Source organism: Protobothrops mucrosquamatus, unplaced genomic scaffold (genome assembly GCF_001527695.2).
Source record: "Protobothrops mucrosquamatus isolate PMUCROS unplaced genomic scaffold, P.Mucros_1.0 scaffold593, whole genome shotgun sequence".
NCBI lineage: Eukaryota > Metazoa > Chordata > Lepidosauria > Squamata > Viperidae > Protobothrops > Protobothrops mucrosquamatus.
Window position 1 is genome coordinate 663,015 of NW_015386892.1, and position 26,906 is coordinate 689,920.

Consider the following 26,906-nt stretch of genomic DNA (forward strand, 5'->3'; position numbering starts at 1 on the left):
ATGAGGCAGAAGGAGAAGGACCTGGTGCTGGCCGCCCGGCTGGGCAAAGCCTTGCTGGAGCGCAACCAGGACCTGAGCCGCCAGTACGAGCGCATGTACAAGGAGCTGACCGAGAAGCTGGAGGTGAGGCCGGCGAGGCTGGCAGGCCGGGGCGGTGACTCAGGACTCGGCCGCTGGGGAGGACTGGCCGGCCTTCCCCTCGTGAGAAGCCCGAGGGGACGGGCCGGAGGGGTCTCCCTCTGACCATGTGCAGAGAGCATCTCTCCGGGGTTGAGAGGGCGCCCCTGCCCCGAGCGAGATGCCATCCCCACGCTTGTCTAGAGCAGCCCTTCTCTGCGGGCTTGGGACTACAGCTCCCAGCATTCGTAGCCATGTTTCACAGGGAGCGGCTGGGAGGGGGCCATGGGACATGGTGTCCAGAGCACCAGGCTGGGGAAAACTGCGGAGGATGGACACACCTTGGAAAGCCTTGGTTTAGGGGGAAAAGAGGCTGGGCATGGAGAGGGTGGGATTCGGCTTGGTCTAAGCAGAGCTTTAGAAACAAGCCAGGAGATTTGGGGGCCGGCAAACCAGGATTGATTGAATGTCACGTGCAGGAAAGCCAGAGGAAGAAGGAAATACATTGGGGAGTAGTCGTGGGCCCATGGGGGGGGTGTGCTCCAGTTTTTCTCAGGTGTGCGGAGAGCACAATTCCTCCAGGCCCACGCTGGCTGGGAATTATGGGAGTTGCAATTGTTTCATCTAGGGTGGGGTGGGAAATGCCAGACTATTTAAGGTGAGGACGGTTACATAAATAGGCCCACATCTCCCCTTAAGCCTGTATTTAGCCAACTGTTACTCAGGGGTAAACCGAATCCACTTTCCTGGATTTGCAGAGGGTACTAAACGAGGCGAAAACAAGATTGGGCGATGTCTGTGAACCAGGCCTTTTTGGTAAACCACAAAATGTTGGTTAGCTTAGGGGAGGGGCAGGGCTTCCCGCAGATTAAATGAACGCAGCCCTAGTGTGTCATTATCCTGGGTTCTCAGCCGAGGGAGTTGTGCACACCTGACACCCGGCCACAAACAAACACAAACCCTGTTTCACCCTTGGGTGAACTTGATTGTTGAATTGTTGGGCTCGTGTGACCTGTTGGATTCAGTAAAGTACAAACAGGACTTTTCCCATTGATTGTGGGTCAATACTGGTTTCTCCTCCTTAGCATTAAGCATTTTGGGCTTGGCTGGACTTTCTTCTTGGCCTGTTGGATCCCAGGTCAACGTCTGATACTTTGGGGACCTGGGAGTCCCCTCCTCCCCATTGACGTCTTCAGTCCATGTGATATAGACCAGGGGTCTTCAAACTTGGCCCTTTTACGACTTGTGGACTTCAACTCCCAGAATTCCTCAGCCAGGCACGTGTGCCTGGCTGAGGAATTCTGGGAGTTGAAGTCCACAAGTCATCAAAGGGCCAAGTTTGAAGACCCCTGATATAGACGGTCAATGCTGACCAGCAACAGCTCTGCCATGTTTCAGGCTGAAGCGTCAACAACCCTGTTCAAATATGCTAAAAATTCAAATTTCAACCCTTCTGGAAATAATAGAGAAGCAATACAGATTTCACTGATTACCAGTTGCCTGAAAATATTTTATTTTTAAGACTTATAAAGCTGCCCAACTCAAACAGTGCAGCTCTAGGTGGGAAGCTGAGCAATTAAAACTGGACTTAGCTGGATTAAGCAAGGGATTCTATTCATAGAATCCACAGCTTATACTAAGCTTCGGTATGTTGTGTAGCGAGTTAATATTATGTGTGAACCCAGCCCTAGTGACATCTAAACCATGATGGATGGCTTATCGTTGTGACTTAGGCCAGTTTGGGTTGTTGAGATCGGAGTTGAACAAACTTACTACAAGGTGAACACAGCAAAGTTTTCATAGTTAAGTAGGACTGTTGTCCATTGGGTACTAGGGATCTGACCAAAGCCAGTCTGTAACCAGTTTACGGTCTTTGATACTGTACTATTTAGATCTGTTACTATCTGAGCTGAACAAACCAAAGCTTACTACAAGATGAACCCAGCAAAGTTTTCGTAGTTTCATAGCTTTCGTAGTTTATTACATTTTTATGCCCCTTCATCTCCCCTGCAAGATGACTTTGGGCAGCTTGCAAGTGACAAAACAGGTAAAAATAATGAAAACACGAACAAAGTAAAACCATATCAATTAAAAACCTGTACTGAAACCAAGAGAGCTATGAGATGGACAGGATGAGGACGAGGTCTTCTTACTCCCTCAGCACCCCCCATTGGTGAGCCACCCCCTCAGGGCCCCAGGCCAAATAAAAAAGTTTGGAAGCGCCAGAGGTTGGGGAGCACGGACGTTGAGAGGAATCTAGGTATCTTATTGGATCACGGCTTAAGGATGAGCCAGCCGTGTGCTGCAGCTGCTAAAAAAGCCAACGCAGTCCTAGGCTGCATCAATAGAGGGATAGTTCCAAGATCACGAGAAGGGCTGACACCACTTTACAACGCCTTGGTAAGGCCACACTTGGAATACGGCATCCAGTTTTGGTCACCATGATACAAAACGGATGCCAACACCCTAGAAAGAGGGCAGAGAAGAGCAACAAAAATGATGAGAACTCTGGAAGTGAAACCGTATGCTGCATGTTTGAGGGAACTGAGTATGTGTCTAGTCTAGTCTAGTCTAGTCACAACTGCCTTGCTTCATAATAGAAATTTGTCAAATAGAGTTGCCCACAACTGTCCATAGCCGTCACTGAATACCTACACTGCGAAGGGGTTGATGGTAAGTAAGTAAAGGTTGCAGAAGACTGCAAACAGGCTGACACAAATAGCTCCCATATCACAACTGTGTGTTGAGCAGCGTTGTGCGTCCTCCATGCTGATTGATCGATCCGACTTCCTGTTCCGAGCTTTGCTGTTTGAGAGCCCTCAAGCCAGAACATTAAATTTCACAAATGCATGAATGCAACCGCTATGCAACCGTCTATGAATGACGGACACCTATATTCCCTCAAGTGTACTGCCGGGGAAGTCTCCTTGATCCTTAAGAAGAGAATAACAAGAAGAGACCTTGAAGGTCTTCTAGTCCAACCCCCTGCTCAAGCAGGAGATTTTATGCCATTCTGGACAAATGGCTGGGTCCATTCTTCAAAACCTCCAGTGTTGGGTCAGCCACAACTTCTGGAGAAAACGTGTCCCACTGGTTAATTGTTCTCACACTGCTAGGAAATTTCTCTTTAGTTCTAGAGTGGTTCTCTTCTTGATTAGTTTCCATCCATGCACATCGTAACAACTGCGCTCCTGTAGCCTATTACATCCATGTTTGGTTTTGTGCAATGTTTAATCCAGACCAGAGGATTTCAGGGACCCTGGGAGGCTATCCAGTCCAACCCTTTCTTAGCGAAGAAACGCCAAACGGAGTGTTCTTCCAAGATGACCCTCCAGCTTTGCTTTCCCTCAATACCGAGTGAGCCTCTTTCTGCCACCGATTGCCAAGCTTCTCTTCAAATTGAGTACTTTCCTCCAGGCTTGTTTTCTATCAGCCTAGCTAGCCTGTTTGTTCTGCTTGCAAATGCTCAAAATGTCCTTTATTCCCAAGACTCCCATCTGTCGATCTGAAGCTGGGTTCTTCTGCTTCCCCTCCCTACACACACACACACACATTCTACCCGGTTTATATAAAATGGGCTTAATTCTTGCCTGCCTGGAACCCAATTTTGCTGCACCGAAGGCTCCATTCAAACATCCCTTGACCTCCAGCCGGAATGCTTTAGGAAAACAGGAAGCCTTTCGAGAAAATAACATTTCTGGCATTCAAAAGCAACCAAGCGTTTTTTTTGTAAACAACTTCTCCGCTGGTCTCTTTGAAAAGGCAGCCAGCGGGGTTTTCTGCACTTTTTTTAGGGCCTGGAACAAGCCCTCCAAACAGATCTGCAATTCAGAATCGAACAATCCAACAACAGGCTGCCATGAAAATTAAGCCTCTGCCCTTATTTATTTTTTTTAAGCCCATTTTTAAAAAACAAGGGTTTCCAGTTTATTTGCCCCTAAGGTTAAGAGAGGATTGTCACATTCAAAAAAGTCTATGTATATAGGTAAGTATGCGTGCATGTATCCCATCTTTACTGTTTTTATAAATAACTCATTGGGGGAACCTACCTAATTTATTTATTTTTATTAGATCTTTTTCTCTCTCTTGCCTTTATCATTTCTCTAAGTAACTCAAGGCAGCAAATATACTAGATAATATTCCTTCCTCCTCATATTTTCTCCACCCACAACAATCCTATGAGGTGGTAGGGCTGAGAGAGAGAGAGAGAAGGATTGGCCCAAACTCACCCAGCCAGTTTTTATGCCTAAGGAAGGACTAGAATTCGCTATCTCCTGGCGATTGTTTAGAGTCACGCAAAATGCTACCCCCCAAAGCAAACAAACCTGGCATGCCAGTGCATCCTATGGAAAAGGAGACACATGGAGAACAGAATTAATGTTTCTGCCTTCTCCAAAAGGATCCTCTTTCCTTTGTTCCCCTGTGCTGGGCGTTTGGTCCTGGTAACAATTTAGTAAATCTTGAAAAGCCTAGGAGAAGAGGAATAGTTAGACAGATTTGGAAGGGACCTTGGAGGTCCTCTAGTCCAACCATTATAGTGTTCTGGACAAAGGGCTGTCTAGTCTCTTCTTAACAACCTCCAACGTCGGAGCACCCACAACTTCTGGAGGCAAGTCATTCCACTGGTTAATTGTTCTCACATTCAGGAAATTTCTCCTGAATTCCAGGTTGCTTCTCTCCTTGATTGGTTTCCATCTGTTGCTCTTTTCTAGCCACAGTTCTTAAGCTGTGGCTAACTTAGTCACACGGTTGTTAAGTGAATCTGGCTTTCCTGTTGACTTGGCTTGTCAGAAGGTCGCAAAAGGGTGACCCCAGGACGCTGCAACCCGTCATAAATACGAGTCAGTTGCCAAGCATCTGAATTTCGATCACGCAACCGTGGGGATGCAACCGTCTTAAGGGTAAAAACGGTCGTTAAGTCGCTTCTTTCAGTGCCTTTGTAACTTGAAATGGTCACTAAAGGAACGGTTGTAAGTCCAGTACACACACACACACACACACACACACAATACAAGGATGAAGGCTGGCTCCCGTGCCAGGTGGCTCACGCCTTCCTTTCCCCTTTCCTGACGCAGCACCTGGAGCAAGAGAAACATGAGCTGCGACGACGCTTTGAGAACAAGGAAGGCGAGTGGGAAGGCCGCGTCTCGGAGCTGGAGAGCGACGTCAAGCAGTTGCAGGACGAGCTGGAGAAGCAGCAGGTCCACCTCCGGGAAGCTGACCGGGAGAAGACGCGGGCGGTCCAGGAACTATCGGAACAGAACCAAAGACTCTTGGATCAGCTCAGCAAGGTGAGGGAGGGCCTCCGGCCCCGGGGAGAGGAAAGGAAGGCTGCTGCCGATGCGGCGGGCTCGCTTGCAGGTGTTGAGGTACGGCATCTCTCCCTGAGACCTTATGACGGGGAGGAGTCTGTACGGCAGTCCTCAACTTAGGACAACAATGGCTGTATCCAGGTATTAACCAGACCCAATGTCAGGGACAAGCCAGCAGAAGAATGCAGAGTATGGGTCTAATAGGTGTCTTTATTGCTGATTGCCTGTATGACAAGAATCTCTCCAGACCAGGGGTCTTCAAACTTGGCCCTTTGATGACTTGTGGACTTCAACTCCCAGAATTCCTCAGCCAAGTTTGAAGACCCCTGCTCCAGACTGCCTGCCTTCTCTTGGGAAACGGCGATACAGGGAGACTTACCACCACCGTTGTCAGTTGTTACAAATGGGGCGACAGTTGTGAAGTGAGTTTTACTCCCTTTTACGCCCTTTTGGCCACCATTGTTAAGTGAGCCACTGTGGTTGTACCCTTTGTTACACGGTTGTTAAGTGGAATCTGGCTTCCCCCATTGACTTTGCTTGTCAAAAAGTCCCTAACAGGGAGCCCGGGACATTGCCACCCTCCTAAACAAGAGTCAGTTACCAAGTGGCTGAATTTTGATCCCGTGACCGTAGGGATGCAAGTGCGAAAAACAGTCATAAGTCAGCTTTTTCAGTTCTGTTGTAACTCCAAACGGGTTATCAGGGGGTTGTGAGTTGTGGGTTCCCTATAAAACCAGTCCTTGACATACGACTATTTATTTAGCAACCAGTCAAAGCTACGCTGGAAAAATGGGACTTATGATCAGTCCTTGCACTTATGATTGTCAAGTGCCTCCCTCCGGTCACATGACCATGATTTGGGCACTTGGCCTCCCTCGTGGTCACGTGATCACCCTCTGTCACCTTCCCAGGTAGCTTCTGCCCGTCAAAGCCAATGAGGAAGCTTGCAGAGAAGGTCGCAAGTCATGCTCATACGGTATCTCAATTAGCGTCCGCAGTTCTTTGCTTAACAGCCATGGGGGGGGGGGGAAGATGCGGTCACCCAGTGCCTCCCTTCATATCTGCCCTGATTAACAACAGATTTCCTGGTCCCTGTTGTGGTTGTAAGCCAAGGACCTCACAGTTGAGAAAAGAGCACTGGAAATTTGCTCGCTGTTTTGTTATGTATTCAGCTGTCTCCTGGGACTCTTTCTTAATGGTTTCTCACCTGTCCTACAATAAAAAAAATCTCCTTATCGGAAGTTTCTGGGTTTTTCTGGTGCCAGCTTAATTGCTTCCAAGCCAGCTTGCCTGGTAGAAACGGATCTCAAAATGTTTTCATGGTACTGCTTAGGATTTTTACGCTTCTGTAGCCTTGGCTAATCTCAGAAAACAGCCGGTGCCGCCGGTTTGAACCTGCAGAATTAGCTCAAATGACCCTGTAGCTCCAAAGCTAGCCTTGGAGGGAGTAAATTGGCACTGAAGCCAGCTCTTAAAGCTACTCCATTTTGTGTTTTTTTCCTCAGTTCCACACAGGGAGTCCTTGACTTACAACTTACGCTTAAAATTGCATGAAACTGGATGTTTTTACAAAGAAAGGTTGGGGGATACGATGGTTTCTCACTAGAACCTTCAACATTACTTAGCTTCTCTAATCTCCTGCCAGGTTAGCGATGTGCTAGCAGCCTTGATGCTTAGTTATAATCCTGCAGCTGACCAGCGCCACATATTGTATGTGCAGCTTCTTGGTTTAATCTGAGGTCCAGATGGACCTGCCAGCTTGTTCTTCTGCTAACAAGCTCGAATTTGAAGGGAGGATCAAACTAGGGAGATTAAATGGTAGCAAATAAAGGCACAAATATCTTGAAGGACAGGAGAGCTGGTAGAACTTCCAAAGAGGTTGGCATCTCTTAAGCAAGGAGAACTCACTGCAACCCTTTGTGGATTTTCCTAGATGTGTTGGTCGATATCGGGGTTTCTCAACCTTGGGGGGTTTAAGATGGGTGGGCTTCCCCTTGCTATGCTGGCTGGGGAATTCTGGGAGTTGAAGTCTACCCATCTTAAAGTCATCAAGGTTGATGGAATGAGGTCTATTGTCCAGGCTCAGCAGTTGCCTTAAGTGTAGCTGCCCCCACACCTGGGGCCTGTATTGGGGATTCTAGGAGTTTTTAAGAGATGTGGTGGCGCAGTGGTTAGAATGCAGAATTGCAGGCTACTTCTGCCCACTGTCAGCAGTTCGATCCTGAACAGGCTCAAGGTGGATTCAGCCTTCCATCCTTCCGAGGTGGGTAAAATGAGGACGCAGATTGTTGGAGGCAATAATGCTGACTCTGTGAACCGTTTAGAGAGGACGGTAAAGCACCGTGAAGCGGTATATAGGTCTAAGTGCTCTTGCTATTGTAATCCCAACACTTGTAGGGGACTCTGATAGGGAAAGCTGGTTTAGATGATCCTCACTCATCCAGTGGTGACTACCAGGATATAGTTCTTGACTGCTGAGAGTGGCCCACCTCTTCGCTTTCTTCTGGATCTCCAGATCCTTCAGCAAACATACCTTGGTTCCCGATGGAGCAAGCTGGGATGACCCTAATGGAGAATTCCAACCAGCTCTGGTTCTGTTCACACGAACACTGAGGAGCATCACCACTTACTGGTCTTGGTAGTCAAACAAGTTCTATGCGCACTCAAAAGTCCGTATTTTGCCTGTTTAGCACAGCAGAGAGATGGAGGCGATGCTGGGAACGACATGTCTGCTTTCTTGCTGTGTGTTCTTGCCTTGAACTTCGAATCGTGTGTCTCCAGCTGTTTCCCTGGGCTTGCCTTTGTCTTACGGACTCGCCTCTGTCTTGGGAACTTGCCTTTGCCTAGTCCAAAGGTCCCCAACCTTTTGGGCACGAGGGACCGGTTCCAGGGAGAGAGGTCTTTCCATGGACTGGAGAGTATGTGGTTTTGTGTGCTGCCTGCATCTTGCGAATGTGGCTTTGCTTGTTTGTGCAGACCGGTTGCTGGCATGCCGCGGCCCGGTCCCGGTCCAGGGACTGAGGGGTTGGGGACCCCTGGCCTAGTGGACCAGACTTGCCTTTGCCTTGAGGACTAGCCTTGGCTTCATTTGAGTAGCCTATATGGAACTCATTGGGGTTGAGCTGCTCCTGGCATAAGGAACAGCTGGGCAATACAATTAAGGCTCGGAAGCCTTAATAAAGACTCCTTACACCCTTGGGGTGTGTGTGTGTGTGTGTGTGTGTGTGTGTGTGTGCTTGAGTGAGCAAGTGGGATAGCCCATGCATTTACGACACTTGTAGCTTCCCAGGGATATGTGGTCACCATTTGCGACTTTCCCAGCTGACAAACAAAATCAATGGAGGAATCCATCGATCCAATTGCATTAATGCATAAGAATGCATTAACAATTGCATTCTTCCCACAACATCTGCGGCAATCCACTTAAAACAACCCTGGCCCAAAACGGGTATTAAATCAGGCGAGGCTCCCTTAACAAGCAGCTTGATTAGTAATTCTGATCCCGATGCTGGCTATAAATCTAGGAGTGCACGTATGCGTCCCTTCCCTCCGCCTCCCCTCCCTTCCCCAAGGCTGGCTAGATGACTTGCATCCTGTCTCCCACATTCGGCACATCAGAACCGCTCAGAAGATCGTGCCGGGCAGGCCAGCGTGCTCAGCTTGATCTTCACCAGGGATGATCAATCTCAGACAACGTCAAGACCAGCCGCTGCTCAAAAGCCCTCCGTCACCAGTTGCTAGGCAACTGTATATCATTGTCTCCCGGGCAGCTGCTGTTGCCATGGTAACCCGATGGTGGTTCCTGGTTTTGAGGGGTTTTTTTGGGCTTTCCCCCCCTCCCCTTTCCACTGTACCATTACGGTGAGCCTGGGGATAATGAGGGAGACACGACAGTGACGTCTGAAATGACTGGGAATTATCTGGAAGGTCTTTCTTTCTATCCTGGGCGTCTTTCCTGATAATAAAACGCAGCTGGGTGTATTGGCAGAACTTTGACCATCAAATAGTCTTCAAATGTCACCCACAGGGACCCCCGTTCTCCAAGATCCAAAGCCCACAGAGAAATGACTCTGCAGAAATGCTAAGGCTGTCCCTGTCTCTTCGGTTAATAATATTTGAATGCTATACAGAATACAGATTTTTCCCAAGTTGGAAGAAGAACAGAGTGGGGAGGGACCTTGGAGGTCTTCCAGTCCAACCCCCTGCTCAAGCAGGAGACCCTACACCAGGGCTCTTCAAACGTGGCCCTTTGATGACTTGTGGACTTCAACTCCCAGAATTTCTTTCTTTCTTTTCCTTCCTTCCTTCCTTCCTTCCTTCCTTCCTTCCTTCCTTCCTTCCTTCCTTCCTTCCTTCCTTCTTTCTTTCTTTCTTTCTTTCTTTCTTTCTTTCTTTCTTTTTCTAGGCTACACTCCCTGGATTTCCTATTGATTTCTCATCCAAATATTAACTACATCCAACCCAATTTAGTTTTTCAGCATCAACCAAGGTTGGTTAGTGCTATTAGCAAACGGCAGGCATGGCTCCACTAAAGGTGAATTAAAATGATGGTGTCTTCTCATATTGCAGGCATCAGAAGCAGAGCGAAAGCTCTCCACACAAGTTCATGTCCTCCAAGAGGACTTCAGGGAGAAGAGGTCATCCACCAACCAGCACATAGTACGGCTTGAGAGCCTTCAAGCAGAGGTGAGTCCTTCAGGGTTGGGCAGTCTCGGGCAATTCTACTCTATGATGATGGCCTCTCAATGGAAGGGAACTTCATTTCCCAGAATTCCAAGCCAGTCCTCCACAGTTCGGAGGCCTCCAGGTTGGAGAAGCTTTGTCTGAAGTTGCCTTTGAAAAGGGTCTAGGACAGGGGTAGGCAACCTTGGCTCTTTGATGACTCGTGGACTTCAACTCCCAGAATTCCTGAGCTGGCATGGCTCAGCTTGGAAACTCTCCCTTTCCCCTCAGCATGGCTGGCTCAGGAATTCTGGGAGTTGAAGTCCACGAGTCATAAAAGAGCCAAGGTTGCCTACCCCTGGTCTAAGACAACTCGCCATGGCCAACTCGCCAGGGCAATCCTGCCGCGGCTACCTCACCACGGCCATCTTGCTGCGGCCATCTCACCACAGTGAATGGGTGTTTTGGAACTGTCACCACAGACAATTCCACACGGGATAATTCAACACGACAAATGTTATCTGCCACTGTTTCTTCGACATTATTATTATTATTATTATTATTATTATTATTATTATTATTATTATTATTATTATTATTATTATTATTATTATTATTATTATTATTATTACCGAAAAAAGGAAATAATGTTGAAGAAACAGTGGTGGATAACACTGTTGCGTCCCGTCACTTACAGTTTATTCCTTACACAGGGTTAAATATGAATTTGATTCACTGTTTTTTTTTCATCCGGTTTCTGCCTTCAAAAAAGTTTTGAACGAAAAGCATGTGTTGAAATCCTCAAGACCATTGTGGATATAAGTGTGGGAAGAATCCCCCCGTTGCTTAAAACCGAGAGAATTTGGACTTAGGGCAGTGAAGCTGGGAAATTTCTCAGAGTGTCTATAGAATATCTGAGTTGTCCATCAGAGGTCTTTCCAGATAAGACGAAGACTTTAGAGAAGATAGTTGAGATGTTTCCCTTCCTTCATGTCGATGGAGATCCTCAAGTCATCCAGGTCATAATTGTCCCAAAGATGCTTTTTTTCAGGAGGCAACTGGACTTTCTTGTTTTTCTTTGAAAACGTTTTGCTTCTCATCCCAGAAGCTTCTTTAGCTCCGACTGGATGGTGGGGAATGGAGTAGAAATCCTTCCATTCTCCCCCATTCAGGTGGAACTGAAGAAGCTTCTTGGATGAGAAGCGAAACATCTTGAAAGGAAACCAAGAAAGTCCAGTTGCCTCTTGAAAAAAAGCATCTTTAGCTTCCCTTCCTTAAGTTTACCAATTACTTGTTCCCCACCCCACATTTCCTTAACCCTAATTGTCCCATTTTAACCTTCCTTCCTCCTTCCCCGTCCTCCTCTTATTGGAGCAGCAAATCTTGGAAGTAAGTATGAATCTTTTCACAAGGTTTGAATTGCATGTCATCACATCCCACATTTGCATGGGTGTTTTCATCCTCTTCCGTGGCTGTCTGGTTTCTCGGCTTCTTCGTGGGCTCTCTGTCTCACTGGTCTGCAAATGGGGTGCTGGGAGAGTCGTTGACATGCAACATACATGAAATACACCCGCTGTCTCTAAAGCACGCCGTCTTTAAAAGCTCCTTTATCATGCTCACTCACAAAACCTCTTTGCCCGTTAGGATGCTTGATCAAGCCCGTGGGATCCATGACATTCGCCCTCCTGCATGGTCAGTGGGATGCTTTGAGGAAATTCCCACCAGCCTTTGCTCATGAAAATCCTTTGGAAGTTTTCAAAGTTTCCGGAGTTTTAGAATTTTAGGAGGGAGAAACGTATCCATGTGGAATAGCTAGTGTGTGTGTGTCGGGGGGGGGGGGGATGGAAATCTGAGACTCTTCTTAGAAATCTCTACAGGCAGTCCTCAAGTTATGGCCACAAGGGGGCCTGGCCATTACGGCCATAATGGTCGGGGACCAAGTTGGTTTGTCAATTTTCTTGCAGTGAATTTGGAGATCATAAGTGCGAACCTCACAGCTGTTAAACCAACACCGGTCATTAAGGAAACCGATTGTTCGCTATGGCGGAGTTTTGCCGAAAACCAGAAATGGCCGCTCTCTCTGGATCGAAGGAAATGCTTTTTCCCCTTTAATTGAATCAGACTTGAGTCAATTGGTTTGGAAGTCCCAATTTGAATCGCACCGCCAATTTTTTTCAAAAAAGATTTTTCTCTTCTTTCAACCACCCAAGAGAGCCACTAATTCCCCCCTGGGCTTCTGCCTAATTGGTATCGAAAGATGTGTCTCACTTCATCAAGCCTGAGGGAGGATCACGTGGGAAATCTTTCTTAAATTCCCAAGGTGCGACGAGAGAAAATGCAACGTGGGAAACGGCATGTTGCTTTTTTCAGTGCTGCTGTAACTTCAAACAGTCACTAAACAAGTGGTTATAAATCAGGGACTGCCTGCATTAGGAGCCTTATTTGAAGGTGCTGGCTGAGAACAGAATTCAAATGTTTAACGTCAGGTCAGGTTCTTGAGTAAATACCATCTCACAGTTGTTAATCTGACTTATTTTCTTTCCAGCTTTTTTCTTGTATTTCTTTTCTCTCTCTCTCTCTCTCTCTCTCCCTTCGTCTGGGGGACTTTTGACTCCTTATCTCATGCCTGAGCTGGGAACAAATGTACACCTAAAATTAATAATAATAATAATAATAATAATAATAATAATAATAATAATAATAATAATAATAATAATAATAATAATAATAATAATAATAATAATTAATAATAATAAAAATAAAAATAAAAATTGAAAGGGATCTTGGAGGTCATCTAGTCCAACCCCCTGCTCAGGCAGGAAACCCTATACCATTTCGGACAAATGGCTGTCCAGTCTCTTCTTTAAAACTTCCAGTGTTGGAGCATTCACCGCTTCTGGAGGCAGGTAGTTCCACTGATTGATTGTTCTAACTGTCAGAAAGTTTCTCCTTAGTTCTAGGTTGCTTCTCTCCTTGATTAGTTTCCACCCGTTGCTTCTTGTCCTGCCTTCGGGCGATTTGGAGAATAGCTTGACTCCCGCTTCTTTGGGGCAGCCCCTGAGATATTGGAAGGCTGCTCTCATGTCCCCCCCTCGTCCTTCTCTTCATTAAACTGGACATACCCAATTCCAGCAACCGTTCCATATATATATATATATATATATTCAAGGAGTTACTCCGGCATGCTAAAAGCAGAATTCACAAAAACAGGGGAAGGGTAGGCAAAACTGAAAGGGAAACGGTCGCAAATCCTACCTTAGACGTTAGGGAAGCAGGAAGTGGGGTAAGTTTGGGCTGCCCCCTTTCTCCAACTCCCAGGACATTCCCGCTTACGTTTCTTGCTGGAAAAGGTGGTGTCTTATCAAGGCAGAGGGAGAAGGGGAAAATTCTGCTTACCGGCCGGGCAAAAATGTTGCCTACGCTGCACAATATTGCGACAGCAGTTAAGCAACTTCAGTGTTTGGAATTTCTGCAATCTGGCCCCCACCCTAACAAATAGGCACGTGGGTGTGTGAGCACACCCAGGTAGACAGAAGCCTTCTGTGTGTGGGGGGGGTGTACATGTTTACATGTACATTCATATGTATATACACACACACGCACTTTCGCACACTTTCACATTCACATACAGGCACACCCGTACACATGTACACGTTCACACACACACCAATGTATATTTGTGTGTATTTATATATGTGCATGCACACCCAAGAAAGCACCCACGCATATTCCCACATACAGATTTATATACGAAGACACACACACAAAACATCTGTAGTGCAGCTACAATTCTATGCCTAATAGCTTTTTCCCCCCCTTGGGAGGAGACAGGAGGGCTTCCACTGAGAAAACCTCCCTTGTAACTCTCAGAATCTTCCTGAGCGGGGGGGTTGGACTAGAAGACCTCCAAGTTCCCTTCCAATTCAATTCAATTCAATTCAATTCAATTCAATTCTATTCTATTCTATTCTATTCTATTCTATTCTATTCTTTATATTCCACTCCATTGCATCTATTCTATTCTATTCTATTCTATTCTATTCTATTCTACTCTACTCTACTCTTTCTCTTTCTCTTTCTCTTTCTCTTTCTCTTTCTCTTTCTCTTTCTATTTCTATTTCTATTTCTATTCTTCCCCCCCAAAAATCCACTTTGTTAGGACCAGCCTGGTTTTCTCAGCAACGTGAAGCCACAAATGATGGTCGTCTCAGAGGTTCCCTCCCCCACACACACACACCCCTTGTGCAGGCTGAACACAACCACAAAGGACCTTTCCCAGAGGGAGGGAGAGAGGCAACAGTTTTTGGCCTTGTATTTGGGACCCATGGCGGAGGGGAACCGGGCAGGTGTGGGGGAAAAGCCCGGTGACCTTTTGTGGAACCCAAGTTCATCTTTTAATCCCTCGGGAATTCCAGAGAACAGAGCGAGCGCCTGGCCTCCTTCCCTCCCTCTCCTTTGCTTGGCAACGCACATTCCAGCTCGCAAATTTAAATTCCTCCCACTCCACAAGCCAGTTCCATAAAAGGGGGGGGGTTGGTGGGGGGAGAGAGAGAGAGACCAGTCCTTCTCCCGTTCTCTTCCCACATTCCTCTGTCCAGTCAGTTCCAGGCTGTGTCCACAGGTGTGGCTTCTTTCTGCCAGGTCTTTCTCTCCAGAGCCCAGGCGTCCCTCTCTTCTCCAGAGCAGAGGTGGTGGGGAGGGAGGCTTGCTCGGTCTTGACCTTGGGACCCCCTGCTTTTTTCAGATTAAGATGCTGAGGGATCGGAAGCAGGACCTGGAGCGCCGTCTCAGCGCCATGGTGGAGGAGAACAACTTGCTCCAGGGGACGGTGGAGGAACTTCAAGATCGTGTCTTAATTTTGGAACGGCAAAGCCATGAAAAAGACACACAGGTAAGGAATGGAAGCAGGGGACCCAGAAAGAAGGAGGAGGAGGAGGAGGAGACCAAAGAGGGTTTTGTCTTGGGAATCTCAATAATGTTGGAGGTCCGTCTCAGCCCTACAATGAGACACAAGAAAAAGGGAGAGTTTGGGACACATGCAGAACACTATATGTGTATTTTGTCCTCTGGTAACACTAAATAAACCAAAGTAAAGTAAAATTGTGGGTGCTCCATCACTGGAGGCTTTCAAGAAGAGACTGGACAGCCACTTGTCTGAAACGGTAATAGGGTCTCCTGCTCCAGCAGGGGGTTGGACTAGAAGATCTCCAAGGTCCTTTCCAACTCTTATTCTGTTCTGTTCTGTAGTATCTCCCTTCTTCCAATCTGTGAAAACCCACTTGAGATTTCTGGATCATTGCAAGTAATGCAAGCCGATCCTTCTAGATCCTAGATCTAAGGTCTTATGGATTGCCCTAGTTGGTTGGCAATGTTTCCTTCAACCCAAGACCACAGAATTATCGTCTCCCCCTGAAACCAGGAGGGTCCACCCCAAGACCCCAAATTTGTTGTCAAACTAATTTTCCATGTGATAGAGTAGGTCGAAGTGTGTATATTGAAATTCACTAGGAGTAATCTTTAATTCATGTAGTATGACTTATTCAATGTAAGTTAAATTAAGTAAGACTGCACTGAGGTTCTGTTCCCACCTGCTACATTATCCCGACCCTTTTCCTGAGAAGTTCCTTGGAGGAGGCCCTCAACAGCTATTCTAGGCCAAACTGGGTTGTGTTTCAATCACTGGTGGACCTTGGTTAATTCTCTCTCTCTGGGCTAACTTTTCATCCTATCAGTTGCACCAGAGCCAAATGGAGCTTCAAGAGGTGAGACTATCGTATCGGCAGCTGCAGGTCAAGATGGAGGAGCTGAACGAGGAACGAAGCCTCCAAGATTTCAACTCCACCAGGATGTCTTTGCTGTCAGAGATTGAACAGAGCATGGAAGCAGAGGAGCTGGAACAAGAGCGAGAACAGGTAGGACGCTGTGGGCTCCAGAAAACTTTGGAAGTTGCGCAACAGTTGGTGAATGGCTTGGGCTTCTAGGTGGTTCCTTCAACTGAATGTTCTTAAGGTGGTCAGATTCCAACAGAGGAGGAGGAGGAGGAGGAGGAGGAGGAGGAGGAGGAGGAAGAGGAGGAGGAAGAAGAAGAAGAATAAGAAGAAGAAGAAGAAGAAGAAGAAGAGGAGGAGGAGGAGCCATCATGGTGCCATTGAAGCCCCACAAACATGGTCTGAGCTTTGATGTACTAAATTGTACTAACAAAAAAATGTCACTAAATTCTTTTCTTTCTTTCTTTCTTTCTTTCTTTTTCTTTCTTTCTTTCTTTCTTTCTTTCTTTCTTTCTTTCTTTCTCTCTCTCTCTCTCTCTCTCTCTCTCTCTCTCTCTCTCTCTCTCTCTCTCTCTCTTTCTTTCTTTCTTTCTTTTTCTGTTATCCCAGTTGAGGCTGCAGCTTTGGGAGGCCTATTGCCAAGTCCGCTACTTGTGCACCCACCTCCGAGGGAACGACAGTGCGGATTCTGCCGTCTCCACCGACTCTTCCATGGACGAGTCTTCCGAAACCTCGTCAGCCAAAGACGTGCCGGCCGGCAGCCTGCGGGCTGCACTCAGCGAACTGAAGAGGCTGATCCAAAGCGTGATTGACGGCACGGATTGCCCGGTAAGTGGGGTTTTGGGGGGGTTTACCCCTCTCACCCAATTAATAACAGTAGCATTTAGTAGCTTGACTCAGTAGCTTGACCCAGCCTTCCCTCCATCCGAGGTCGGTAAAATGAGGACTCAGATTGTTGGGGGGGTCAATATGCCGACTCTGTAAACCGCTTAGAGAGGGCGGTAAAAGCACTATGAAGTGATATATAAGTCTAAGTGCTATTGCTATTAGCCACTGGGTTCATATAATATAGCATGCCCAAACAGTGTATTGGCCTGGTTCACACAACACAGGAAGACTTCAGTGTCTCTTGGTTCTTACTAACCACCCGATCCCCTTTTAAGAGCTTAATTGTAGGTAACCCTTGACTTACAGCCATTCACTTACTGACGGTTTGAAGTTAGAACCGCACTGAAAAAAGCGACTTATGGCAATTTTTCTCACTTGCGAGCGTCTCCACAGCCACGTGATGACAATTCAAAGGCTTGGCAAGTGGTTCCTGTTTATGACATTTTTCATTTTGCCAAGAGTGTAATTTTACTGACAGATCCATCTAAGGTACAGGAGAAGCAAAGCCAGTTCTAAGATTTTGGCGCGAAGCACAGCCTAGTAAAACCCCCTTTTCCTTCCCCCCCCAGTCCACCAATCCAGTTTAAGTGCTTTATTTTGGGAAAACACCTTTCTGCACCTTTGGAAAGTTCTCAGCTTCTGACTTAGGGGTTGTGAGTGGCTTTCTCAGGCTGGGACCCGGCTGGCGTAAATTCCTTTTCTCCCTCCCAGCTCCCCACGCATTCCAATCATAACCATTTCCCCCCCCACCTCCCTTCGCTTCTTTGTCAAGTTGCGCGCAGGCCAACCTCGACAAATCCTCTAATATCCCCAGGTAAAAGACTTCTATATCCTTTTTTTTTCAGGGGTCTCGGCGAAGTGACGACGATGCTCTGGAAGAACAGATCAAGCAAACGAGTGAAGATTCGAGAGCCCTGAGGGAGTTAATGGAAGGCGAGCGGGGGAAACTGAGGCAGAGTCTGGAAGAGCTACAGCAGCTTCACAGCCAGGCAAGCCGGGACGGGGCAAGAATATTCCTTCGTTGCTCTTTTTAAGGTCTTCCTCTGCTAGAGAGATAGATAGTGAGTCGATAGATAGATAGATACGTAAGTATATAAATAAAAATCACTCGCCACCGTGAAACCCCAAATTATTTTTAAAAGAATAAAGAGATAACGGACCCAGCCACTAATAGGCAGCATCAAGATTCTCCCCGATTTTACCTGGCGCAGGTGGTCCTGAATATAATCCGGAACTGAGCCCCGAAGGGCTCTATAGGTGATAAACAGCACTTTGGATTGTACCAGGAAACCAACAGTTATGTTGCTGACTTGACTTCCACCTGTCAGTCAAACTACCCACTCTGCACCAGTTAAAATTTTTTTGAATAGTCTTCAAGGGCAGCCCCAAGTAAACTGGGCTGCGTAGTCTAGCCACATCTGGATGAGTGGCTGGAACATCGGTCACCCGAGCCAGAAGCATCTGAGGCACCAGCTAAAGATGGACAAAGGTCTTCCTAGGCCAGGGCCTCCATTTGTAGTTCGGCTCCTTTAGGTGGGACAAAACCTCAACCGAAGATCAACGCAACACAACACAGCCACCTAACACAACCTCAGCTAAAGCCAAAACTGCAGCCTCTAAGGAATCAGATGCTTTTTGAACAAGCAGCTTCTCCCTTCACAGAGATTTTTTTTTTCCTCAGCTGGTCTTTCTTGATTCGCGAACTCCTGCTCTGGACACCTCTAGATCGAAGGGATCTGTTCTTTTGCCTTGGTGTTAAACCCACAACCGCAGCCTTGCCTTGAATTCCTCCCCCTTTTGCCTTCTCAGGTGACTCTGTTGAGCGTAGAAATGACGTCGCTGAAAGAGGAAAGAGACCGACTCCGGGGATCGGTAGAAGATAAGGAGATGAGTGAGCAGCTCCTGAAGGCTATCAGAGACCGAGATGAAGCAATCTCTAAGTAAGCTGATAGCTTGTGGGGGGGCAGAATGGGCACTGGGAAGAGGTTGAGGGTGTCCAGCCTATTGAAGAGAAGGATTGGGGGGGGGAAATATGATAATTATCTTTCAATATCTGAGGGGGGGTCTCACAAAAAGAGGGGATGGACCTATTTTCTAAAAGACCTGAAGGCAGGGCAAGAAGCAACGGTGGGGGGAGGAAGCTTGTCAAAGAGAGATCTAACCTAGAAGTAAAGAGAAATTTTCTGGAAGTTTTCAAAAATAGACTGGACAGCTCTTCGTTTGAAACGGTATAAAGTCTCCTGCCTTGAACAGGTGGATGGACTAGAAGACCTCAGAAGTCACTTGCAGCCCTATGATTCTATCTTCTCTCTCTCCCTCCCTTTTCCTTTCCCTCCTTCTCTCTCCCTTTCTTTCCTCATTCTCTCTCTCCCTTTCTCCCATTCCCTCATTCTCTCTCTCCCTCTCTCCCTTTCCCTCCTTCTCTCTCCCTTTCCCTTTCCCTCATTCTGTCTCCCTCCTTCCCCCTCTCCCTTTCTCTCCTTCTCTTTCTCCCTCCCTCCCTTTCCCTCCTCTCTCTCCCTCCCTCTCCTTCCTCCTCTCCCTCTCCCTCTCTCCCTTTCCCTCTTTCTCTCCCTCTTCTTTTCCCTCCTTTTCTCTCTCCCTCCCTCCCTCTCTCCCTTTCTCTCCTTCTCCCTCCCTCCCTTTCACTTGTCTCTCCCTTTCCCTCCTTTTCTCTCTCCCTCCCTCCCTCTCCCTTTCCCTCCTCTCCCTCCCTCTCCCTTTCCCTCCTTCTCTCCCTCCCTCCCTCCCTCTTTTATTCCTTTTCTGTTCCTCTGATGATGGACCCATAGCACAGATGTGATTGTTATCAGCCAAAAGTGTCTGGTTGGGGGGGGGAGTCCCAATGGCTACCTCGTTGCTGCCCCCTCTTGTCTGATCAGAGAACATTTGTTGGCTTTTGAGTTTCACTGCCAGAAAAACAGGAAGCTTCTGGTATTTTAGGCTGTGTGTAGGTTACCGACTCTTCGGTATCCATGGAAACTGGCTACTTAGGAAGTCCAATCTTTAATATTCATTCTGTGAGGGGAATTTTTTAAATGAGGTTTTTTTTTCCTCTTTTTTTCTTTTGCAACGCAAAGATATTTGCAATGGAGATTGTGTTCTGTCAGCCCCGGCTGCGTAGGCAGAGATATATTTTTTTTAAAATCAGACTCTTATGAATGACCACGGTTGCTTGGTAGGTTAGCCATCTGGATCAGCTTTCCCAAGCCTGGTACTCACGAGGTGTGTTGGGACTGCAGTTCCCATATTTCCCAGCCGGACACCTAAACCAGGCTGAATTGTGACAGGAAGAGAGGAAAGGATTGCCAGAAACCAAAATGTCTCTCAATCGTTGTGTGGCTGTTTGTTGTGCTTTTCAGGAAGAACGCTGTCGAGATGGAGCTGGCCAAATGCAGAATGGATATGATGTCCTTGAACAGCCAGCTGTTGGATGCCATTCAACAGAAGCTTAACCTTTCGCAGCAGCTGGAAGCCTGGCAGGTAGGAGGAAGAGGAAGTCAGGCTCAGGCTGACGTAACCCATAGAGTTCTTCTTGTGGGTAGTGCCACATGGGCTTGATAGCTAAAGGCCTCGCTTGCCAGGAGACTGGAAGTAGAGGGAACCAGGGCGAACGTCCCAAAAGTGTCTTTTTCTCCACCATTTTACCTTCCCTGGTTTCTTCTCTTTGATCCAGTCAGACTATAAGTCAGGACAAGAAAAATGGTTTCAGATTGGAAAAGGAAAGGGATGTCTTGCTCCTCTTACTTCCAAGCTTTTGTTAGATCCATTGTAAGCTGGGTTTCGTGAAACCTTTGAGACTCTCGGAGGGAGGAGAGACAGCCGAACCCTCTTCCCCTTTGGTGGAACTCAGCTTGGGACACTTGGGGGAAAAAAGCCCCTAAAGAGGGCTTCTGGAGGAGGAAAAGCTGGCTTGGATGGTGGCTTGACATCCCTCCAAAAGGTCACCTGCCAACTGGCAGAGATTCAGCTCCAGCAGGACCAGATGGGGTCCTTGTTTCTCCAGGGTTGAATGGCGCAGTAGATGAATTTGTGGACGATACACATTCATTGAACCCCTTATGGGAGGAGGAGAAGGAGGACTGTTGGGAGCTTGGTGCTCTCTGAAATGGCTTGTTTCATTATCCAACTAGGTAACATCATCAGTGTTAGAAGGGAGTGGGGTTTGCAGGGAAGAGGAGGAGGAGGAGGAGGAGGAGGAGGAGGAGGAGGAGGGCGGCTGTTGGGTGCTTGGTGCTCTCTGAGCTGACTTGTTTTCTTGCAGACGTTTCATTACCCAAGTAGGTAACATCATCAGTGTTAGAAGGGAGTGGGGTTTGCAGGGAAGAGGAGGAGGAACAGGAGGAGGAAGAGGAGGGGCAGGAGGAAGAAGAAGAAGAAGAGGAGGAGGAGAAGGAGGAGGAGGAGGAGGAGGAGGAGGAGGGGGAGGAGGAGGAGGAGAGTTCAGTAGAGGTGGGCTCTTCTTGAAGTCCTTGTTCCTGGGGGTGAGGACCTGCAGAACTGACCTTCAAAGGATATCAGCAGCCCAGTTCCTGCTCTCCTAGTCTCCCCCCCTTCCAGCCAGCAGATCCCAAGAGGCTTTACCTACAACGCAATCTCCTCCCTTCCCTTACAAGGCTTGAAGTTGAGCCCTTGGGACTGGGGGCCACTTTCTAGACTCTGTGGTGGCCCCCTCAAACTCTGCTTGGCCTTGTGCAAATCCCTCCTTGAATGCACAAGGGGGGGCATCACAAGTGGGCCTTCCTGTCCCCGTCTCCCGCAGCTTTCCTGGTTGAACGTGTCCTCCTCTCCTCCTTGAAGTCATTTCTCTCTCTCTCTCTCTCTTCTCTTTCCAGTTTGCTTCTTCAGGCCTTTTCACTATTTGGCTTCTCTGGTTTCTGATCTAGTGGCCTTTATCACTTCCCGTAACAACAGCTTTAGTCGTACACCCCTCCTGCCTTTAAGGTGAGCGCCCCCTCCCCCCCGCTTCTTCCCTTTCCCATGTCATACCCTCCTGTCCCATCCCACCCGGCTACCGCTTCATCCTTTTGGGGGCAGAATCTGGCAAGGTTTAGAACAGGGGCGGGCAACTAGGCAACTTTACGGCTTGTGGACTTCAACTCCCAGAATTCATGCTGGCCCAGGAATTCTGGGAGTTGAGGCCCACAGGTCGTAAAGTCGCCTAGTTGCCCACCGCTGGTTTAGACCCATAGAACATAGAATCGTCGGGCAGGAAGTGACCTCAAGAGGTCTTCTAGTTCAGGGGTAGGCAACCTTGGCTCTTTTATGACTGGTGGACTTCAACTCCCAGAATTCCTGAGCCAGCCATGCTGAGGGGAAAGGGAGAGGTTTCCAAGCTGAGCCATGTGGCTCAGGAATTCTGGGAGTTGAAATCCACGAGTCATAAAAAAGCCAAGGTTGCCTATCCCTGTTCTAGTTCAACAACCCTGCTCAAGGCAGGAGACCTGGAGATCTCCTGGTCAAGTTGTTGTTTTCGGAAACTATTGGGGACGCCGAGATGTTGCTACACGGGGCATCGGCGTGATTTCAGAGTGGGGGAGGTGGAAAAACCCTCCCCCTGCCCGCTTCAAAACCACCCCTTGCGTAGAAAATGGGTCATAAATTGCACGGCAAGAAGTTGGTCACTGAGACGCCGAATTTCGGAAACACGGTGTCGAAGCAGATACCGTCTGCGGGAAGGTAGGTAGCTAACCTCCGTTTTGAAAGGGAAGGAATGCAAGTGTCCTACATAAACTATGGGTGCCTCGTCCGTGTTGAAAGGTATGAACAACTTATTGTCCAGGTATCTTTCGCAGTCGGATCCTCATCTGAAAAAAGTGTCTTTGTCACTTTGCTGGCCTGCCTCTTGTTTAATAGAAGGGAATATTTGTGGAGTCCTTGGTCTTCTCCGAGCTGGTTTGTTCGCTTTGCAAACATTTCATTACCCAACTAAATAACATCATCAATGTTGCTGGACAACGTGGGGTTTGTTCTGTCTATAAACAGCACTTGCCCTGCCAGTGCTTGTGAAGGTGGGGTTTTTCTTCTTGGTAGTTCTTTAATTAGGGTATTATTTTCTGCTTGATTGTTTGTCTGGGATTAATCTTCGTTTCTCTACTGGCTACTGGAGAGAACGTGTTTTGGTCTTTTAGTTTCCTCCTTTGTTGTCTCTTTTGAATGATGTGTAAATATGGTTTACCCCTATGGGTCTGTGGATGGCTGATTTGTTTGAATGCTGAAGCTCTCCACGAATTCTGCAGTGTTCTTGATAGGGTCACGGCCCGAGGGTTGTGGACCCCTGCTGTCTCTCGCTCCCCCTTCCATCGTCACTGTCTTCTCCTGAACAGCTTTTCTCTTCCTGGCCGTAGGATGACATGCAGAGGCTCATCGACCAGCAGCTGATGGACAGACATCCTAAGGAATGGAGCCAGATAATGACGTGCAACTTCACCAGCAGCAGCAGCCACGGAGCCAAGCGTCGCGCCCGGCCTTCGCCTCTGCTGAGGTTCCAGCAGCAGGGCTCCGAGCCGGTTGGGGCCGAAGGGAACCGCCTGTTTTCTTTTTTCAAGAAAAATTAATCGGAAGGGAGCAGTCCTCGTTTCCCCCTATTCCTGTTGGGTGGGTGATGGGGTATGTGTGTGTGTGTGTCAGGAAGGAAGCTGTGAGAAGCTGGTGGCAGATGGTCCCCCAGCCCTGATCGTCATGCAACCTCCTGCCAAAAGGCCATCCGGCCCTTGCGTGCATCACACTCCCAGACACACAGACACGCAAGCTGTGAGGTTCGATTCACTTTTACAGACCCCCTTGTCCATCTCTTTGCATTAACAGGGAAGGGTATCCTTGACCTCTTAATGGACCACCATCAGCTTTGGTTAGACTCCAATCTGGGTTTCCTTCTGTAGGTAGTCCTCGACTTACATCCATTCGTTTAATGGCCATTCAAAGTTACAACGGCACTGAATACTTACGACCCTGGCAGCATCGCCAGGGTCACGTGATCGAAATTCGGGTGCTCGGCAACTGGCACGTACTTATGACGGTTGCGCTATCCCCCGGGGTCACGTGATCACCATGGGTAAGCTTCTCATCTGGCTTCCTACGTGCCGAGTTCAACGGGGGAAGGGAGATTCACTTAACAACTAAATGATTCACTTAACAGCTGTGGTGGGAAAGGTCGTAAAGTGAGCTAAAACTCCCTCCACAACTGTCTTGCAATGGAAATGTCGGTCTCAACTGTGGCTGTAAATCGAGGTCTGCCTGAATTGCACATAAGGGCTAGGACAGGGGTAGGCAACCTTGGCTCTTTTATGACTCGTGGACTTCAACTCCCAGAATTCCTGAGCCAGCCATGCTGAGGGGAAAGGGAGAGGTTTCCAAGCTGAGCCGTGCTGGCTCAGGAATTCTGGGAGTTGAAGTCCACGAGTCATGAAAGAGCCAAGATTGCCCACCCCTGGGTAGAAAGACAGAGAGAAAAATTGGACTGGCATAAAAAAACAGCAGGATAAGCACTAAATGTCTTATCAACTAGCTGTTCTTCTGGATTGCCTAGTCACAAGGTGGAAATACAATATTTGGGGACCTCCCAAAACATCTTCTAGAAGGTATTTGTGGGGACAGAGCATCAACTGAGAAGAAATTTTAACACCTCCTCCGTTAACAAGATCTTCCAAAAGCAGTCCCGGTAGGCTGGCCTAAGATCTCATGAACTTGGGGAATAATGAGAACTTAGAAGTGAGAATGCCCAAATCCTTCAAAATCTGGACCAGGTTTCATGTCCGTGCAGGCCCAAGAGCGAAGGAAACCTTGTTCGTAGTTGGTCTGTATGACCTTAAGAGGCCACAGAGAGGTCAAAATTCAAGTGAAGCCCCATATCTCTCTCTGTGTGTTTTGCTTCTGGTTACTTGACACGAATTGGGTTGTCTGAAGAGCATGGGGCTGGCTAGGTGGTGTGATTGTGACTCTACTCCCTTGCCTTCTTTCAGCAACGCTACAGTTCAGATGGGAAAGTGTTCAGGGAAAACCACTTTTCCTTCATTCAGGAGAGCAGGTGACCCAAGTCCTGTGTTCCAGAAGCAGATCTTGCAGACCTTTTGAAGACCAGCTAAGCATTATGCAAAATCTGGAAAGGATACTTCTTCCTTGTCCAAATCCATAACGCTCGCTTCCATCCTTAACTGGTCTGTCTCCTTGTCCCCGGAGGTCAGGTTGAAACTAGGGCAGAGGGGAAATGATAAGCGGGATCTTCTCTCTAGAAAGAGGAGGATCCTACTGCCTCCAGGAGAAACCTTCAAAAGACCCCAGGTTTTCTCCATCACTAGCCACCAGACTATCTGAGCCATAGCTCTCCAGAGAAGACCCAGAGAAAATAAGAAGGGGGTTAAAATAGCCCGTTGGGGGTTAAAATAGCCCATTCCATCAGAGATTGCTTATCCTTCCAGCAATTGTTCTATTGCCTCTGTGAGAAGGATGCCTCTTGGTTCTAGAACCACCTTCCTCAACCCATCTTCCAGGGATCTTGGACCCGTCCTGTACAGGTTGATAAGGAAGGGAGCCTGGCCCAACACATCTGGAAAACACCAGCTGAAGAAAGAGGTTGTAGGTAGATAGAAATCCAGTCTTCCTGCTTAAAAATCCAGTATTAATATTTTATATTTTTGGGGTATGCACTTATGAGGTAGCTGGGCTGGGAGCCACTTGACTGGCCCCCAAATCACCCAGGCATCTTCCATGGCTGAGGTTGGACTGCATCTCCCAGCTTCTAGTTGAGGATCTTCATCTCTACACCACTCTGCTTTTGGGGTCCAATGTCTCCCAGGGATCTTCTGGGACTAAATAATGGTGAGATTAGAACTGGGGTCTCCCCCACTCTTAGGTCACCACTCTGGGAGCAATAAACTTGGGAACAATAGCTCCAGCAGAGCCAAGATCGCCGCTTACTGAGGTCCTTTTTGAGTGATCAGGTTATAGCAGCAGGAAACGGCAGCTCTGCAGATTTTTAAAATTAGCATCATGGAGATAGCTTCTTACAGCTCCCTACTTTAAAGCTCCAGAAGAAGGAGAAGAAGAAGAAGAAGAAGCTGGTCAGATAGAATTAAGTTGTTCCAATGACTGGTAGTTTGAAACATCTAAGTCAGGGGTCTCCAAACCTGGCACCTTGAAGACTTGTGGACTTCAACTCCCAGAATTCCTCAGCCAGCTAGATTGTTTGTTTCTCTCCGACCACCTTTATACATCGTTTTTTTCCAAAGTGTTCCTCCCCCGGAATTCAGACCATGATGACTTCCACCATCCCCAGCCAACCTGGGTTAGTAAAGACTGGCCTGGATGTAATCTGGTGCTTTCTGAGCTCCTGAACCAAGAAGAGTATCGGCGCTGTTGGACAGGTGTAGGCAATAGAATCCCAACATATATGGCCAATAAAACATAAGTCATCCCTGTATGCTTGGTTGGAAGCCACCTGAGATGATGGCTGTATTCAGACAATCTTCCTGACCTAGGGTTAATGGAACACGGCCTTACTCCTTAACCCAAGTTTAGGAGTTGACACCACAAGCTGAGCTACAGTGTGATTGGCTTGTTCGGGATACTTATGTTCCCGATGGGAGTTTCTTTTGAGTAGATGCAGTAGTACAGAGATTGCGCTAGGAAAATTCAGAGGAGGAAGGTAGTTTAAAAATAATAATAAGTGTCTGGATATCAGTGCAGGAAGCTGTGAGCTTATCCTGCACTGGAATGACATGGGGAGGGGCTTCAGACTCTTCCAATATTACTGACACCCCTCTCCAGCAAAGATGGCTACCATCATTTGAGGTTGAAGTAGTGTAATGAAAGCAATTGCTGGGAAAAATTGTTCCCTTTATGGAATTTGGGGTCTGCTGGTCGTTCGTTTGCTACCTTTCCCGTAATCTAGGTGGGGAGGCGAACCAGGGGGTGATAGTAGGTGGAACAACTAGAAGGAGGAGACCAAGGAAAGGAGATCGACTGCCGATTTAGGAACAATGGTTGAGCAACTGGGTGAGACCTATCTTCTTCCTCAGGGGCCAAAGATTAGACTAGGAAAAAGACTTAGGTGAAGCTAGTGGAGTTGGTTCAACCCCCAAGCTGTTGCCCTTGAAAAGACACAACCTTTGTGTCATCCATTGTTCTTACAACCTACCTACGTTTCTTAAGTCTTCTGCCT

General features: G+C 47.6%; 1 protein-coding gene across 1 annotated transcript; it reads left to right on the forward strand.

Annotated features, from left to right (window-relative positions):
* On the forward strand, positions 1-23,304 carry BICDL1 (BICD family like cargo adaptor 1). The gene is made up of 11 exons (XM_029284439.1): positions 1-123; positions 5,193-5,408; positions 9,999-10,115; positions 11,469-11,480; positions 14,836-14,982; positions 15,824-16,003; positions 16,469-16,687; positions 17,593-17,736; positions 18,557-18,687; positions 20,110-20,230; positions 23,095-23,304. Exons 1-11 carry the CDS (start codon positions 1-3, stop codon positions 23,302-23,304), a joined length of 1,620 nt encoding a protein of 539 aa, XP_029140272.1.
* Positions 23,305-26,906: the final 3,602 nt, after the last annotated feature.